Below are 17,472 nucleotides of genomic sequence, written 5' to 3'. Positions count from 1 at the left end.
TTTATTGAAAGAAAAAACTCTCTTGTAAGTTGACCAGCATACCTCAAAAGATGTGTTGTTCAAGGGTCAACTGTATATGCCAGATTCAGACTTTTTTCCCACCACATGTACTACTACTACCTTATCCAAGTCACCATCAAATCTTGACTGGATTTATAGGTAGCCTTTTAACTGATCTTCTGCCTTTGCCCTCTATCCTCAGTAGAGCAGTCAAAATAACCTTTTTAAATTAATCAAATAATATCATCCTTTGCTCAGAATCCTCTGATGCCCCTTTGTTTGACTCATAGTAAAAGCCAAAAGTTCCTATAAAGCCCTGAATGATCTGTCCCTATTTTCAACTATTCTTCCTCTTCTTTCCTACACTCAAACCATCATTGGCCTCCTTGCTGCTCCTCAGATATGGCAGGCGTCAATCCACAATAGGGCCTTTGCACAAGCTGTTTCCTCTACCTAATACACTCTTCCTAGATAGCCACTTGGCTTCTCCCTCACTGCCTTCCTGTCTTTGCTTAAGGGTCCCATTATCATTGAAACCTGCCCTAACTACACTAATTAATACTGGATTATGCCCTCCTCTCCTAGCTCCAGTACCACTCTCATGATTTACTTTTTTTATTCTCCTTAATATTTTATCTTTTTACTTAATTTATCATTTATTATTTATGCCTGTTTCCTACTAGAATGTAGTCTTTTTTGTTCACTGATCTCTTTGAGTTCTGCTTGGAATTTGTTGAGTTTCTAGTCTTTTATCAAAATTTGGGAAATTTTTGGCCATTATTTCTTTAAATGTTCTTTCTGCCCCTCTTGCCCTCTCCTTCTCCTCTGGGACCATTATGCATATGTTGGTGTGCATGATGGTGTCCCACAGGTCTCTGTTCATTGTTCTTCATTCTTTGCTCTTTCTGCTCCTCAGACTGTATCTCAATTAACTTAACTTGATTCTTTCTTTTGCCTGCTCAGTTCTGCTCTTGAACACCCTCTAGCAAATTTTTCATTTCACTTGTACTTTTCAGTTCCAGAATTTCGATTTGGTCTCCTCTTATAATTTCCACCTCTTTATTGTTGTTCTCTACTTGATAAGACATTGTTCTCCTGTTTCCTTTAGTTTTACTTGCCATGGTTTCCTTTAGCTCTTTGAGCATATGTAAGATACTGTTCAAGTCCAATACCTGGGCCTCCTCAGGGGCTGGTTCTATTAATTTCTCCTTTTCCTGTGAATGGGCTATGTTTCTTCTTTGCATACCTCATAATTTTTGTTGGAAACTGAACATTTTTAATATTATAATGTGGCGACTGAGGAAATCAAGATTCTCCTTCCTCCAATGGTTTGTTACTGCTGCTTGTGAATTGTTGGTTAGTTATTTCATGACTTTTCCAAAGTAGTTTTATAAAGTCTGTATTCTATGTATGGCCACTGAAGTCTGTGTTTTCTTAGCTTAGTGGTCAGCTGGTGTTTTGACAGTTTCCTTAAATACCTAGAACCAAGGAAAGAAAAAAAATTTGAAAAGAAAATTATTCTCCTCCTCTTTCAAATTGGCTTTGTGTTGGGGCACTTCTCCAAGGCTTGGCCAGGTCGTCTACTGCCTTAGCCTTCACTTCCTGCTTATGCAGAGCTTGAGGTGACAGTTGAGGGTCTTCTCAGACCTTTCCTGAGCAGGCATCCAACCATGAGCATGCATGTGGTCTTCTCATTTCCCCTGGTAGAAACAGGAGCTTTTAAAAGCCCTTATTAATACCCCACATATCTCTTTTCCCAGCCTGTTCCTTTCCAGACTCTTCAGTCTGTCTGTCACCTGACTGACTTATTACCCCGAGCCCCAGGGTGCTACAGCTAGTACTTCTTGCCTTTAAATGTCTCTCACAAATGTCACCTGGAAAGTTACTCTAGTTCTGGGAACACTCTGAGTTGGGTGAAACAAAGGCAAGCTTTTGTACTGGTCCTTCAGGGAGCCTCCACACAGGTTGAAACATAATTCTGTGGAAGTAAGGCCCGTATTGCTACCTCTCATTAGCAGCCTGCACCAGGAATACATGCTAGCACCTTTGCTACCATCTCCCCTGTCACCTGCCAAACTGGGGAGTAGGGATGTTACGTGGGCAGTTTAAACGTCACAGAGATCTCTTAAAACAAGCAGCATGCTTCCTTAAGCTGTCCCCCTGGTTGTTGGAAGTTTTTGACTATATTACATAGTTCCGTGAGGTTGATTCTGACAGTTTTTGCCAGGTTGTTATTGCCAGAGAGCTGCTCATACTGTACATGCTTTTGTCAAGAACAAAAGAATGAGATATTTTTTTAAATGTCAGTGAAACTCTGTAGCACAGCTTGATGTGCTGAAATGATGATGATGTCCTTAATCAAAAGAATCATTATACCTGGAGTTAGAGTTCATGATCATAAAGGACCCGAATACCTTTGGTGTAAATTTGCTCAACTCTAGAATTCTTCAGTAATCACTGTCATCAGCTATTAGAAGTGGGCTTTCTTCATCAGGACACTTAAATATCAGAAATGAGTTAAGCTTGATGAGAAAAAAAGTAATTTATGTTCACTTTTATAAAATCAAGAAAATACTTGTAAAGTCTGTAATAATCTACAAGTTGATAACAGCCCAGGAATGCAGTCTGAAATTTTTAAGAGCCATGTTTATTATTGAAAAAACATTTGAATTAGGAGTTTCTTTGTATATATCTTATAAATCCTTCTTCCCACCTCTTTGAGATATTTTTGCCCTATTTTGGCAGCACCTGAAAGAATCTGTTAATCTGTTTGGACATATATCAAAAGCTTCTCTAAACTATACTAATTTTTTAGTTTCCAAAAGTCCAGTAAGATGGTAAAAGATATATATGTATTAAAAGTAGTACTAAGTTTATAAGGTTAAGGGCAAGATTTGTGTGGTTTTGTTTTTGTTTTCCTCATGGTACTTTACATATAGTAGACAGATTCTCAGTAAGTACTAAACTGATGAAAGTAAAGTACAAATAGCAGTAGCTTAGAATATAGTTTCATTGGACAAAAGCAAGTTTGGGAAACAAAACTGTTTTCTTCTTTCTTAGTTATTTTCCTGATAATGAATATTTCATGCCTCTGTTTTATATTGTGGTGAAAGCAAAGTTCAAAAAATATCTCCCCACACTTTTTTTAACCTCTATGTCCACCTTATTTGGGGAAAGGGAGCATCCCCCAGATGAGCACAACACTGTTTTAATTTTATAAACTAACCAAAAAATAGAGGAGACCAAGGAAAGTTGCCAAAACACTCAAAGCATTGTTAAAAACAAATATAGCCAGCAAATTTGTAATTGTCTCAGTAAATATACTTTTACATTCAACGTATCAAAATACAAATATGTGAAAAAGCTAAGTCATAGGTAACACGTTCTATGCTAGTAAAATTGTTTCCCAAGTATTGAGTTCCTTGCATTCTACCTTCCCCCACTCAGTAAAACAAAACTCATGTTATCCTGTGACTTGGCCATTCTAGACATTTATTTTTCTAAATATGTTCTTGGACACATAGAGATGAGCTTTTATTGCTGATAGGGACTAGTTATTTAAATACTTTGTTGTAAATGCTGATCCAAGGGTATTATAACAAACTATAGGAGTTATTTTGTGATGTTATCTAAGATATAAATGTTTATATAGAAAAACTAAGATTTAGGGAGTGTCAGAATTATCTAAAATAATTGAAAGAAAGCCTAATGGACTGTTATAAAATATTTGGTGTACTTTTTTTTAATTTGTAATATATCTCTTGCCTTGCCTTGACACTTTTTTTTTTCTTCCTTAAAGTATATTTATTGAAGAAATCAGTCCATTATTACTGTCAAGTTTCCACAGCATGGATGTTGCTTATTGCATCCCTATGTGTAACAATATGTGTTTTTTGGTCTTCTATATTTCCTGTAAATTGATGGTTGGATCTAGAGGCTTAGTCGCATTGAGCATCCAGGTTCACTTTTTCTTGCTTCTCTTTCTCTTTCTCTTTTTTTTTTTTTGTTTTTGGAGGGGTAGGGCTTGCAGTACACATAGGTCTAGTTTCTCTTTTCATGATGCTAGTACACACTGATAATTATGCTGGGGTCCATTAATTCATTTCAGGCTGCAGAATGGTGATGATACAATTATATTTCATTTATTAACTGTAATTTATTAACTGTAAAATACATATATATTGTATATATGTATATGTTTGGATAAAGATTAATGTGGAAAAATTTTGCCTTCAGTGAATGTTTGCATACTAATCATTGCTTAGAAAGATTCTTTAATCTTTTTAGAGCTGCCTGCTGAAAAATTGAAGTAAACATAGAATATTATGGTTTTATTGTGCCCTTGAAAAGATTGAATGTCTAAGCTAATTTATTAAGGAATTTGTCATTTCTTGTCTTAACACTTTCTGAAGAATCTATCAGAGTTGGAATTGTTATTAGACTGAGAAACTTACAAGAATTTTTTTATGTGCTTTTGAGTTTATAGCCCTCACAGCCTTTTTCAGTCTTTATGGTAGTCAACTAGGTAAAGCTCTACATTAGGCTCCCAGCATATTTGTTCCCCAGTGAAATTTTTTCTAAACCTCATGAAATTATTAATGCCCTATTCTAAGTGTAATACTTTTTTAACAAGTGAGGATCATAAAATAAATGAAGTTTTAAAATACATTTAGGATAAGCTCTTTGCTATGAGTCAGTTTTCCCTAGAATATCCTTCCCTTGCTACAGCCAAGCAGCAGGTAAGTGTTCTGTGTACCGTAAGTCCCCTAGAAGTTGATGAGGACATCTGGAGGTCAGAACCCTGAATATTAACCAGCTTTCTAGGGTTAATATCCAGCTTGTTTTATTTTGTTTTGAATGAACTTTTGGGCATGAGTTACCTTACCTTTTTTAAAAATAAGAGCCCATAATGCAGCAGTAGTGACCAAATTCCTGGTTCTGATCCAAAGGCAGTTTTAGTTATGCATCCAGATTTCAGGGATTATGCTATAGTATTCTGTTTTGTCACGATACCAGCTCTCCCCAGTGTGAGTAAGATGGAGTAGATACCATTTTGTGGATGAAACAATTAAGGCTCAGAGAAATTTAGTGATTGCCTCTCTGTTAATAAATGGCTGCACTAGAATTGGAATCCAGGTCTTTCTGATTCCAAGCCCATGTTCTCTCTACCACAGCAAACTGAAAACAGAGGGAAAGGAGGCAGAGAGATCATTTAAGGAATCACTATTATTTCCAGTGAGAGATGATTAGAGCCTGAAACATGCAATGGAAACAATAAAATTTAAGGGTTTCACTTGACTTAGTGGCAGATAAGATGTGGTGAGTGAGGGAATAGAATGATGAAAGAAGTGAGGTTCCTGGGTGTGCAGGATGAATTGGTCCTGGTGGGAAGAGAAGCAGGTTAGGGAGGGTTGCCTCTTGCTGTGAAATTCTGTATGTTGATTGAGGTGTTTGTGGTATATTTAGCTCAAGACATTCAGTGGGCACTTTGAAATTCAGGATGCTGCTCAGGTTTTTGATGTGTTGATAGGATGTAAAAGAAAGGGCTGTATTATAAATTACTGTCATTATGTTAATCCTGTGGCAATTAATTAATTAATGAGAATTATAAGTTTGTAATTCTGCCAAGGGAGTACCCTGAGATTTATGGCCTCACCAAATTCCCACTGTGATGGGACCCCATGTGCTTATAACAGTGTTTCTGCCTATATATACATTGCTCTATTTTTCCTCTTCTAGTGAAGATAGATTAGAAAAAAGATGCCATATGCTTGAAAGCACCTTGATTTATTAATACGATTTAATGTTGAGGATGCACAAAATCAGTAGTTAATAGCCAGTATATTGAAAGAAAGGAATTCATACGTGCCGTTTATTGGATGATATGGCAGTGATGTGTGCAATGCCCTTGCACAATTACTGCTCTGTGGAGGATTTGTACAAATAGTAACATAGCAAGATGACTATTAGCCACCGCAAACCAACAAATTTTATTAAAATAGCAAATCAGAACTTAGTTACTTCAGTGTGTGTTTCACTTTTTAAAGCAGGCCTTCCCTAGCTGGTCTCTGCTGGGAACTTGAAAGCACATAAAATTTAAAAAACACTCAGCCTGTATGAAGTAACAGTCACAGGTACTTGTTAACTCTCCCTTGTTTGATCATCTAGCTGAGTTATAAACTTGAGGGGCAAGGAGAATAGGGAAGGGCTTGATAGTTTTCCCACTGGTTAACCAATAGGACTCGAACCTAGTAGAAAATACTTGTTGGTTTAGAATAAAAACTTAGTTTTGCTCCCTTTGTCATTCACTAAGTAGTAAAAATTATTTTATCTTTAATATCTAGTATTGTGCTAATAATTTATGGGCAATAAAAAATAATAGAAGATATAATCTCAGCCCTTGGCCCTTGAGACCTGTTCAGTTTTAAGTAGTTTTATTTGTAATCAGGTGACCAAAATGCTTTAGTTTGTTAAAGGATTTGGGTGTCAAATTATGGACAGAGCTTTAAGTTCTTAGCCTAACAGGAATGAAAAATAAAAGGTAAATAATGATGCTATCAACTACAAGCTGTGGAACAATTTCAACCTCTTTGGTGTAAATAATAATCACTTTAAATTTTATTTTTATTTCATAAGAGTATTTCTTAATGAGGTAATATCTTATAATAATGAACACCAATTTAAAACCTTTTATGATTAGATCACCTCACACCAGTTAGGATGGCCAACATCCAAAAGGCAAGGAACAACAAATGCTGGCAAGGCTGTGGAGAACAGGGAACCCTCCTACACTTTGGTAGGATTGTAAATTAGTTCAGCCATTGTGGAAAGCAATATGAAGGTTCCTCAAAAAACTCAAAATAGGAATACCATTTGACCCAGGAATTCCACTCCTAGGAATTTACCCAAAGAAAACAAGATCCCAGATTCAAAAAGACATGTGCACCCCTGTTTATCACAGCACTATTTACAATAGCCAAGATATGGAAGCAGCCTAAGTGTCCATCAGTAGATGAGTGGATAAAGGTGTGGTACATAGACACATTGAAATACTACTCAGCCATAAGAAAAAAACAAATCCTACCATTTGCAACATGGATGGAGCTAGAGGGTATTATGTTCAGTGAAATAAGCCAGGCAGAGAAAGACAAGTACCAAATAGTTTCACTCATTTGTGGAGTATAAGAACAAAGCAAAACAAAAGGAACAGAACAGCAGCAGACTCACAGACACTAGGGAAGGGGGTAGGGGAGGGTGGGGGTGGAGAGGAAGGGAGAAAGGGATTAAAGGACGTTATGATTAATACACTTAATGTAGGCGGGTCATGGGGAAGGCAATATAGCACAGAGAAGAAAAGTAGTGATTCTATAGCATCCTACTACGCTGATGGACAGTGACTGCAATGGGGTGGGGGTGGGGGGGACTCGATAACATGGGTGAATGTAGTAACCACAATGTTGCTCGTGTGAAACCTTCATAAGATTGTTTATCAGTGATACCTTACAATAAATAAATAAGTAAGTAAATCCCTTGATGATTGATTGATTTCTAAAAGCCATAGAATTGTAAACTTATTTTACAGATCTTATGGAATTTCTAGTCCCATTCCTTCTTTTTTCAGATGGGGAAAGGACTCCAGAGTGTTTGATTAATTGAACCTAAATGATCCCAATTATTTAGATACAGAGCAGAAACCAGAAACATGGGTTTTTGATTTTATGGCTTCTTATTAACTTATGTTATTTACCTCAGTATGTATTAACTGAAAGCCATATTTATTACTGTATTTTTAGTTACTTTCCCATTTGTTTTTGTATTATTCCTGTCATTAGAATGTCAAGTTATCTCTAATTACAGAAAACAAATGTGACTTGCCCAATATCAAGTAGTAAGAAATTAGCAAAACGAAGACTAGAACCCAGATCTTCTGTTTCCTAGTTTGTCACTTTTTTCACAACACCAAACTGGTATATTGTTGCCATCAGTATTATTTCCAAATTACTCATACTAAATAGCTTAGTCACACTGAGAACATTTTTGAAAAAGAGTGATTGCATCTGTTATAAGAGGAAATAATCCAATCTTCCCTTATAACAAAACTCCACTTTTATAGACAGTGGTTATTAAGTTGGCTATACTTCACTGGAGTTTGAGGCTAGAGGACAATTCCGTCATAGAATTATTGATTTGAATTGGTCTGAATTTCTTTTTGAAAACATTGATTTCTTTAAAAAAAGATGATAGAATATTTTTTCTGCCTTCATTCACAAGATAGTCTTTAAAAAAAACCATTGAAATGTAATATATGGATAGTGTTTTTTTATTTTAATTGAAGTGTAATTAATATACATCCAAAAAATGCACATAATCATTAGCCTGCAACTTGAATTTTCACAGCTGAACACAGCTGTGCTGCCAAGATCATTACCAGCCTTCCAAAAACTCCCCTTACACTCTCGTAGTTACTACCCTCATCCTACTGCCCCTCAAGGGGAACCACTTTAACAAGATGGTCTTTTAAAGATGAGGTCAGGTACTTCATTCATCAAGGCTGTCTTGTTTTTTCTTTGCTGCAAGTATGAAATGGATGAAAAACAATTTCCCTATTCTTACCAACCCACACAAAAAATTGAATTTCCTTATTACCAAGGCTTATTCACCAGTTTGCTATTCAAACAGAGTAATTCTAGGAGATTTAAATCTCATGCAGCCTTGAAAATATCCTGGGGTCTCATTATAAATGACTCTTGTCTTTGGGAAGAAAACACAGAGTAAGCAGAAGTGTAAGAATGGAGAGTGTAGAGTGTAGAGCTGTGTGCCCCTCACACCGTTACGGTTATCCCCCACTAGGTAAGAGGCACTAGAGGGTGACTAATGCTATAATGCAGAATTGTGTGGTTGAGGAATTACCATAACTTTTCTCTTTCTCTGCATTTACTCTCTGAATGTTGAAGATAGCTTTCTAATATCAATAATTAGTATTCTGTGGGAGATTTTTAATTTTGCAACTTCTGTGTTAAATAGAACTGTGTTTCCTAGAACATTTTAAAAATTAGTGAAATTCTTTCCTCTTGATTTAAAATATGTTACCTGTAACACTGCCTTCACTTTCTCTATTTCTAATCAGGACCCCTGAACAGTGCCCCAGTGTTGTGTCGTTGTTGTCGGAGAGTTACAACCCACATGTGCGCTACGGAGCTGCCATGGCCCTGGGCATCTGCTGTGCCGGTACAGGAAACAAGGTAAAGCCCAAATCAATGGGGTCAGTTCTTTCCTGGCGCCAGACTGGTTTTCCTTACAGAAAAGTTTATGTAACAGCTATAAAAATGCAAGTGTTCTGTGATCTGCAAGATTCAACTTGCCCCACAAAGTTTCCTAGAATTTCCCTACTTTACTACGCTGAATTGCTCAAAGCTGTTTAAAAACAAATCACCAACAAAAAAAAGTTACATGTATGTCTATACTGGAAACAATGCTGCTGAATTTCTTTTTGAACACATTGATTTCTTTAAAAAAAAGGTGATAGAATATTTTTTTCTTTAAAGAATTACTCTGGTCATTTTACATGGCTATTTCACATGTTTAGTTTGTTTAATTACTGTTGTGGAAATAAAGGTTGTCTGAAGCCACCAAAATCAATTCAGTTTGATTATTTTTTTTTTCCATTTTAAGCAAATCACATAACTGCTATTTGCCTGTTTTTTCATCACAAACATAATAGGTAACCAGTTATTTTTAAAATGACAAGAGAGTCAGGTAGACAAGTTGATGATTTAAAAATTCTCTCAGCATATTAGATTGAATACAAATAAACTTTTCTAGTCACATAATTCATCATGAGATTCATAAAGAAGTATATTACTGCTTAAAGAGCAAATATTCTTGATTCACAGCAATGACATAATCATAAATTTGCCTTCCATAGCACATACTCACTCACCTTGGCCACCTCCCCAAAAGGTGAACTTTTCTTTTAACCAGAGACAGAGAGGGCATAACAACAATGGGAGCATAAAGAACGAGAGCATATGCAGGTTATGTGCCCAGGGTCTTTACACCAGAGAAGAGGAGTCACTTTTTTATCATCTCTTGTCTAAAGTAAAGCACAGTTATTAATCTGTTGATTGATTCTAGGAATTAACTTTTAATTTGCTTGGTCTTTTCTCCAAGGGTATTAGATTAGATACAAATAAATTTTTCTAGTCAAATAAAACATTATTGAATCTAGGAATTAAAATAGGCATTTTCGCTGCATGTGACAAGAAAGTTTATAGGGAGATACCCCCTCCCAATACTCTTATTCATTCTCCATGCCCTGCTTTATTTTTCTTCACAGCATCACCACATGACATATTTTATATCTGTTTATTTAATGTCTGTCTCCTCTATGCTGAAATACAAAGTGCCTGAGAACGGAATGTTCATTGCTAAGTCTGAAGTCAGACCTGGTGCATAGTAAATTTTCAGTAAATACTTGTCGAATGAATTGATAGAGGGAAGACCATTTAAAGATATGATGGTAAACACGTTGGACATGGTTTCTACCCTCACAAGAGTTTTGTTTTTAAAATGTTTTCATTTCTCTTAGGGGAGAATTTCTTATGTGAGAATCTATCTTAAATTTTATTAGAATATCATTGTGTATATAAAATGTATTTTATAGAAATTGCCCTTCATTTTTTCCCTGGATGTATCTGTTCTATAAACAAGGGGAAAATATAGTTGGATGTTTTATTAAATATTTTCCCCATCAGGTCTTTGGTAGGCGTTTGTATCAGGCCTCATAAGCTAAATGTAAATTAAATTTTTTTCTTTCCAGATTATTCTGAACTTAATATGATATCTAGGAGCAAATGTTCTTTGAGACACAGCTTCTGACAAGTTAATTTAATTAAAAAGTCTTACTACTCATACTAAACAAGTCTGTTTTATTTCTAGGTAGTTTGCATGGTCTATGTATCAATACCTATCCAGCTGAGGTTTAGTGCTTTAATTATTTTTGTTTCTTAAAAACCTGAAACTTGTCTTTATTCTAAAATATATCCTTGAGGTTATACCACATACCTCCAAAGCCAAGTTAATGTCTTTTATAAGTTGGAAAATTGGTTATACTTTTACTAGGACTGCTTCATAAACAATATTGTCAATATGTGAATAATGTTTGAAAAACTGTTGTACAATGTCGCACATGTCACTACATTTTTTCAGTGAAATGGGGAGAAAGAAAATCTGTGAATAGCTTAGATGTTAAAAATAAATCAGTAATCCACAAGTAAAGAAGTCATTTTCCCAATAAAAGGATTCAATTTATTCTTCCTTTTACCTTGAAACAAAGGATATTTGAGAAATGACATAATGTATTAAGAAATAAATCTGATAATCTTAAAAGCCCATTGTTCTGTTCCTCCAGATTTATACCCACCTAACGACCTTATAAGGGGGTGTTATAAAGTGGTACTTAACAAAAGTCCTACAGGGTATAAGTACAAGTTGTATGGGGCAAAAGAGTGTTTGGTCAAGTACAGTGGACAAATGCTGGGATAAAGTTGGAATAATTTCTTTAATAAGGCTTCCTGGAGCTTTTGATTCCTAGAGCCTTTAATAAGCTACATACATTTTGAATCTGCAAGACAAATGTAAGAGCTCCCAAATTTATTTAACCAAGGAATCCTTTTTTCATAGAACTGATATTCTGAAGAACACAATATTGGGGAAATCCTGGTAAACATTTTGGAAAATCCCATCACATGTGGCTTTGTGAAGTGTAACCATGACATCAGTTCTAGTCCTAGTTGCTTTAATTTGTTTTACCATTCTATAGCAAGTATTATCTTCCTTTTTGTTTTGGGAGTTTTGTTTCCCTTTGTTGTTGTTTTTTTTGTTTCAATTTAGTTTTTAAATAGGTCTTATAAAAATCATCTAAGACTTTACCATACCCATTTAAAGGAAGTTGGATACTTGATACAGGTTTCAGAATCAGACTGGCCTGAGTTTACTACTTATGGAACTTGGGGAAAATTCTTCCCCTTCCTATTTCTTTGTTACAAAGATTGTTCTGTATTGTTGGGTTTTGTTTTTGGGGGGGCAGGGGTGGCTTTGGGTTTTTTGGGTTGTGTTTTTTTTGGATTAAGAGGATTATATAGGATAAAAGATGTAAAATACCTACCACTGGGCCTGGAAAAGAATTGATGTTTATCAGACATCCCAGTTTCTCTTACTTTCTTTTTGATCTCTTTGACCTTAAGACAAGAGCACTCCTGTTCTATAAGCTTCCTTTTTACTTGCTATCCATTATATTGAAACTTTTAGCATGCCAAATTTTGAACTATTACTTCCAAGTCTCAAATTAACTTATTACAATGTTAGATGAAAATATAGGCTGAGAATGACAGTAACTAATTTGAAAATCCAGCTATATCAACTTTCAAAATTTGTGGGTTTTTTTAATGCTTTCAGGAAGCAATTAATTTGCTGGAACCAATGACAAATGACCCTGTGAACTATGTGAGGCAAGGAGCTCTCATCGCTTCAGCTCTTATCATGATCCAGCAGACTGAAATCACTTGTCCAAAGGTGAGCAAACAAAAAAATATTCTAGAAAGGAGCTGGGTTTTTTCTTTAGTAACTTGTCTTCTTCTGAGGACACTTTTACCTCAAATACAGTGACAACTAAACTCACAGGAAGCAAAGAGATAGGAGAATGGAAAAACCTTAAATGTATAATACTCTTTAATTGCATTTTTTGCAGATTTAAGGCCACTTTGTTAATTCAACTATATAGCCATACCTGAAACATTAGAATTCATGGGTTGATGAAATATTAAAAGTTAACTTTAATTTTTGCCTCCTACTCTCCCTTTAAAATGTATTCAGTGCGTAACTTGTTCCTCTAATGGAGGATGCAAACTCAGGTGGTCCATGACTTTTTTGACCCATCATTCCAAGGTAATAAAAAGTCTACAATCAGTTTATTTAGTGATTACAGTCTCCATTGAGAAATGAGTACATCCAGGTTCTCTGTTAGAATATCATTTCTTCCTTAGCAGCGTTTCAGGTGGTTCCAGGATGACTTTCTTTCCCCCTTGATCCACATCTGTCCGCATATGTTTTGTTCTTTCTGCAGGTAGGAGTATAATGCCTGCCCCTCCTTCTCTCTCTCCCTCTCTGCCCCTCTCTGTGTGTCTGTCTCTCTGCTGGTGCCTCAGTCAGTAGCTACTGCCTCTCACATGTGCGAGATGTCAGTGCACAGTGACCACTGCTCATATTAAACTCTCCAGGTGGTCTCTCTGAAGCCATCTCTAGTCTTGGAGTGAGAGGGAAAGACTCAGCCCAGCTTTCCCCATAGAAATCCTCTTCACACATCCTCCTACAATCCAGTCCTCACATAACATGAGGATGACTTCATAACAGATTTTGAGACATCTATTTTTTTTTATTGAAGTACAGTTGATATACAATCTTATATTGGTTTCAAGTATACAACACAGTGGTTCAGCAGTTACCCATATTCTTATATTGTTAAATCCTCACCTTAAATAGTACAGTTATTCTCTGTTGAGACATCTATTTTCAAATTTCCTCAATTCAGTCTCTCAGATCTCATGTTAGTGTTTGATACCCAATCAATCTTGGCACCTCATCCAAAACTTCTTATTTTATTGAGAAACAGAAAAATGCATGGATCTTATTTACATCTACTAAAAATTATCATGTTTGATGTATTAAATAGGTGTGCCTATGTTATGCAGTAATTTCAGATCTTTTATTTCTTAAAGTTACGGCATTAATTATGCACCTGTATAAGCAGCAGTCAGAAAAATTGACAATGGAAAAAACAGCATTGGCATAACTGTCTTCTGCCTCTTCAGGCAGATGTAGAAACACCCTATTTTCAGTCAAGTAGATGGGTGGGAGAGGGTTGGAAAGAGAAGAATTTCCAGAACTCATTGATTATTCATTCTCATTCTATGGAACTTTGTTTAATAGATTTCAGTTTCTAAACAGTTGCTATCATTTTGTTTACTTTATCCAGTGCTGCTTTCTCTGGCAAAATAATTTTTAAGACTTCCAAATATTGGATATTACAAAGATAGAACCAGACTTCTCATCTGTTTTAATAACATATTACTTAATATATTTTATCTTCTAGAATGTAAACATCTTTTCAAACAGACCACATTTCTTCTTGGCTTTTGTTTTTATATACAGCAGTTATAATATGAGTAGCTCTTGCATCTTTTATTTCTCCTTTTGATCTACTGACCTTTATCAGCAGGAGGTTATCCAACCTAGTAACGTCATTAAAGAAGGATGTTTGGGAATGTACCTCCCGAATGATAATATATACGGACACCTCACATGCTGCTTTCAGGTTATTTTTATTGTGAGCAAGACAAATATTTTACAACCTTCCATACTTTGCTATAGGGTTTCACGGATTTTACAAACATAAGCTCTCAACCAGCAATGGCAGAGTCCTTTGAAATGAGGGTAGAGAAAGGTAGTCTCTGTAGTTTGAAAAAAACATTCAACTATTTATTCATTTATTCTAACAAATAATTAAAACTTTTTCATATTTATGGCTTCTCTCTCACTTACCAACTTTACATTTCCCTGTATGGCCCCGGAAGATGATTGGTTAGCCAGAGACGGGTAAGATTCCTCAAGGGAGGAACAACCTAAGACAGGCACAGTCGCAGGGGGGCCATCAGGTGAGAAATCGGGGAACAACAGTGGTGAAGCTTAGAACCTCCCCCGCCCACCCCCACCCCACCCCCCCGTTTTGAGAGAAAGCTTCTGCATCCATGGATGTTTTATTGCCCTTGTCTAGCTCGGATTAGCACATAGTCTACAGGCACACACCTCATCATCTACAATTGCTCTCTTACAACACTAAACTATGTTTTCTAACTTTATCTTGCATCTACCTACCACTTCAGCATTTTATTAAAAATAAAAATAATAATAATAAAGGGAGAAATGTGGGATCCACATATAAATCAAGTATAAAAATCAAACGAATATTCATATTTGACCTGATGGTTTATAGTTCATAATGCGTGATCAAAACCGAAAGTTTCTGTGATGACTGCCCTTGTACTGTTCACCATGTAAGAACTTATTCACTATGTAAGAACTCGTTCACCATGTAAGAACTTGTTCGTTATGCTTCAGAAGATTGGAGACTGACGAGAATTAGGCTTGAGATGGATTAATGATTGTGCATTGAGCATTGACCCCCCTATACAGAATTTTATTGTTGTTAACAACCATTTGATCAATAAATATGAGAGATGCCCTCTCAAAAAAAAAAAACTTTTTCATATTTAGAAAAAATAAAAATATATAGCAATTAAAATAATTAGTATTTTTTTAAATCATTCCATGAAATATTGTTAAACCAGATCTTAACTGATAGGAATCTATGGGGCACACTTTCATCTTCAGGTTATATCAGAATCTTGGGTTTTGATTAAGAATGTTGAAATGCAATTATGGCTGATAGCCTTTGCCATTAATTTAACTTGGTGGGGAAAGTTAAGTGTGTTCCCCACTTACTGTAAAAGCAAAAGTGTGTGTGATGCTGTAGAACTAAATTGTTCTTTCAGGAAACATTATCCCTTAGAGTGAAATTGATAATCAGCTCATGAATTCTTTAAGTTGTTTCATTGTTTTCTGCTATCAAGCCACATGGTAAAGACATTTGTGGACTATAACTTATATCATCTCTCTTTTATGTGATAATTGCCAACAAGACAACATTGATGTTCTTTTGAGGTGGTAGGTGACATTTTGGGGAAAAGAAAAAGCTGTTAACAAGCTTGAAGAGAAGTAAGTTCTGAAGGATACTGGGTCCTAGTCACAAGGTTGCAAGCCAGTCCAAGCAGTAAAGTGGAAATGCCTTGAAATCAAAGATCAAGTATTAATTTCAAGATTATAACCCTTCCTGAAAAGAATCCAGAAGGGACATTTCTGAGATATTTTATGAGATCCACAATGGAAATTTCCAAAGGAAATCTTTTTTATGTGATCACAATATGTGTCACATCCTTTTATAGATTGCTGTCTTAACACTTAAATGTATGCATTATGGTCTTAGTTTAAGTAAGTCCAGTACAACGTTGCTTTTGTTCTGTCAGTTTCTTACTCTCACAAAAACCCAGAAACATGCATACATCCCCATATACGTGTGTCTGTGATTACAAACACAATTTAGAAAGCCCTTAGACCAGAAGTTCAGAATGATTTAGTTATAATAATGTCCTTCTGTAGGTCTTTGGAGCTATTTTCTCTCAAGATCCCAATTCTACTCTTTATGAAGGACCTATTGTTTTTCTTGTTAAATGAAATACACCTTTAGCAGTTATTTGAACATGTACATTATAAGTATTATATAGGGAATCAGATTAGAATATTACAGTGTAAGAATAGGCTCTGGTGCTGTTTTCTAGCCTAATATCATCTGGCCTAAGGCTTGCTACAGGCGAAACTTCCACCACTGATACGTACCCTTTTGGAAGTAGGATTGTATATGGCCACCCCTGATAAGCTTTTGTGTTCTAAAATAAATTACAGTTTGAGTAGATTAGGCTTTTGTGAGCCATCATGGTAACCTAGGAATATTTCTGTAGAGAAATATGTGATCTTATAAGATGGAATTACAAGCATGAAATTTTATATTAGAGGTGATACTTTATGGCATAACACATTTGTAAATAGTAATCTATGTTACCATACTATTGCCTTAATATAGGGACTTGGACTCAAATGGTGTCAGTGGTAATGTAAAGAAAGGGCTGCAAGCAACTACCATGAACAAAATAATATTAATAAAATTGACAAGAGAGCTGAAAACATCATTTGGGATATTGATAATGGGTAAATCATAACAGCATTGACAGGAATATCTTGAGAGAAGAATAAAGATCTTCATTTTAGGCATGTTGAGTTTGAGATGAAAGCAAATCAGCTGGAAATATGATGAGAGCCTATGAAAAAAGCCAGAACTGAGAAAGATTTAGGAGCTAGCCACAAAGAAATCATATAAGTTCATAGCCCTTAATCTGCAATTTCAAAACTTGTAAAGCTCTGAACACTAGAAGAGGTTTGTTTGTTTTTAAGGTTTAATTTGGCCACAGAACCTGGCCTATTGTGAACTCATTTATAGTCTTTAGCTTATATAGTGTAAATATTTAGTCATTATGCTGCTTCAGAATATTAATTTGTTTGATTATAGGATGTTGCCCCCACATTCCACTGAGAGTATGTCATAACTTACAGTATGTACACCATGTTAGCTTTCTAAATTCTGAATTCCAAAATTCATCTTGCCTCAAGGATTTCATGGAAGGAATTATAGTCCTATAGTTGAAATATTAAAAGAAAGTATAATGTCATAACAAGAGAAAAGAAAAAAAACTCTAAAACTGATCCCTGATAGGCAGCTACATTTCTATATCCAGGAAAACAGAA

General features: G+C 35.5%; 1 protein-coding gene across 1 annotated transcript in view; it reads left to right on the top strand.

Annotated features, from left to right (window-relative positions):
* The window catches only part of PSMD1 (proteasome 26S subunit, non-ATPase 1), an 89,096-nt gene that overhangs the window by 50,273 nt on the left and 21,351 nt on the right, over positions 1–17,472 (top strand). The window contains exons 17-18 of the mRNA XM_017679753.3: positions 9,128–9,242; positions 12,457–12,573. Coding sequence (XP_017535242.1) covers positions 9,128–9,242; positions 12,457–12,573 — 232 coding nt within the window. The remainder of the gene's footprint in view (positions 1–9,127; positions 9,243–12,456; positions 12,574–17,472) is intronic.

This window comes from Manis javanica, chromosome 12 (assembly GCF_040802235.1).
Source record: "Manis javanica isolate MJ-LG chromosome 12, MJ_LKY, whole genome shotgun sequence".
Classification (NCBI taxonomy): Eukaryota; Metazoa; Chordata; class Mammalia; order Pholidota; family Manidae; genus Manis; species Manis javanica.
This window is presented reverse-complemented; position numbering and strand designations above follow the sequence as displayed.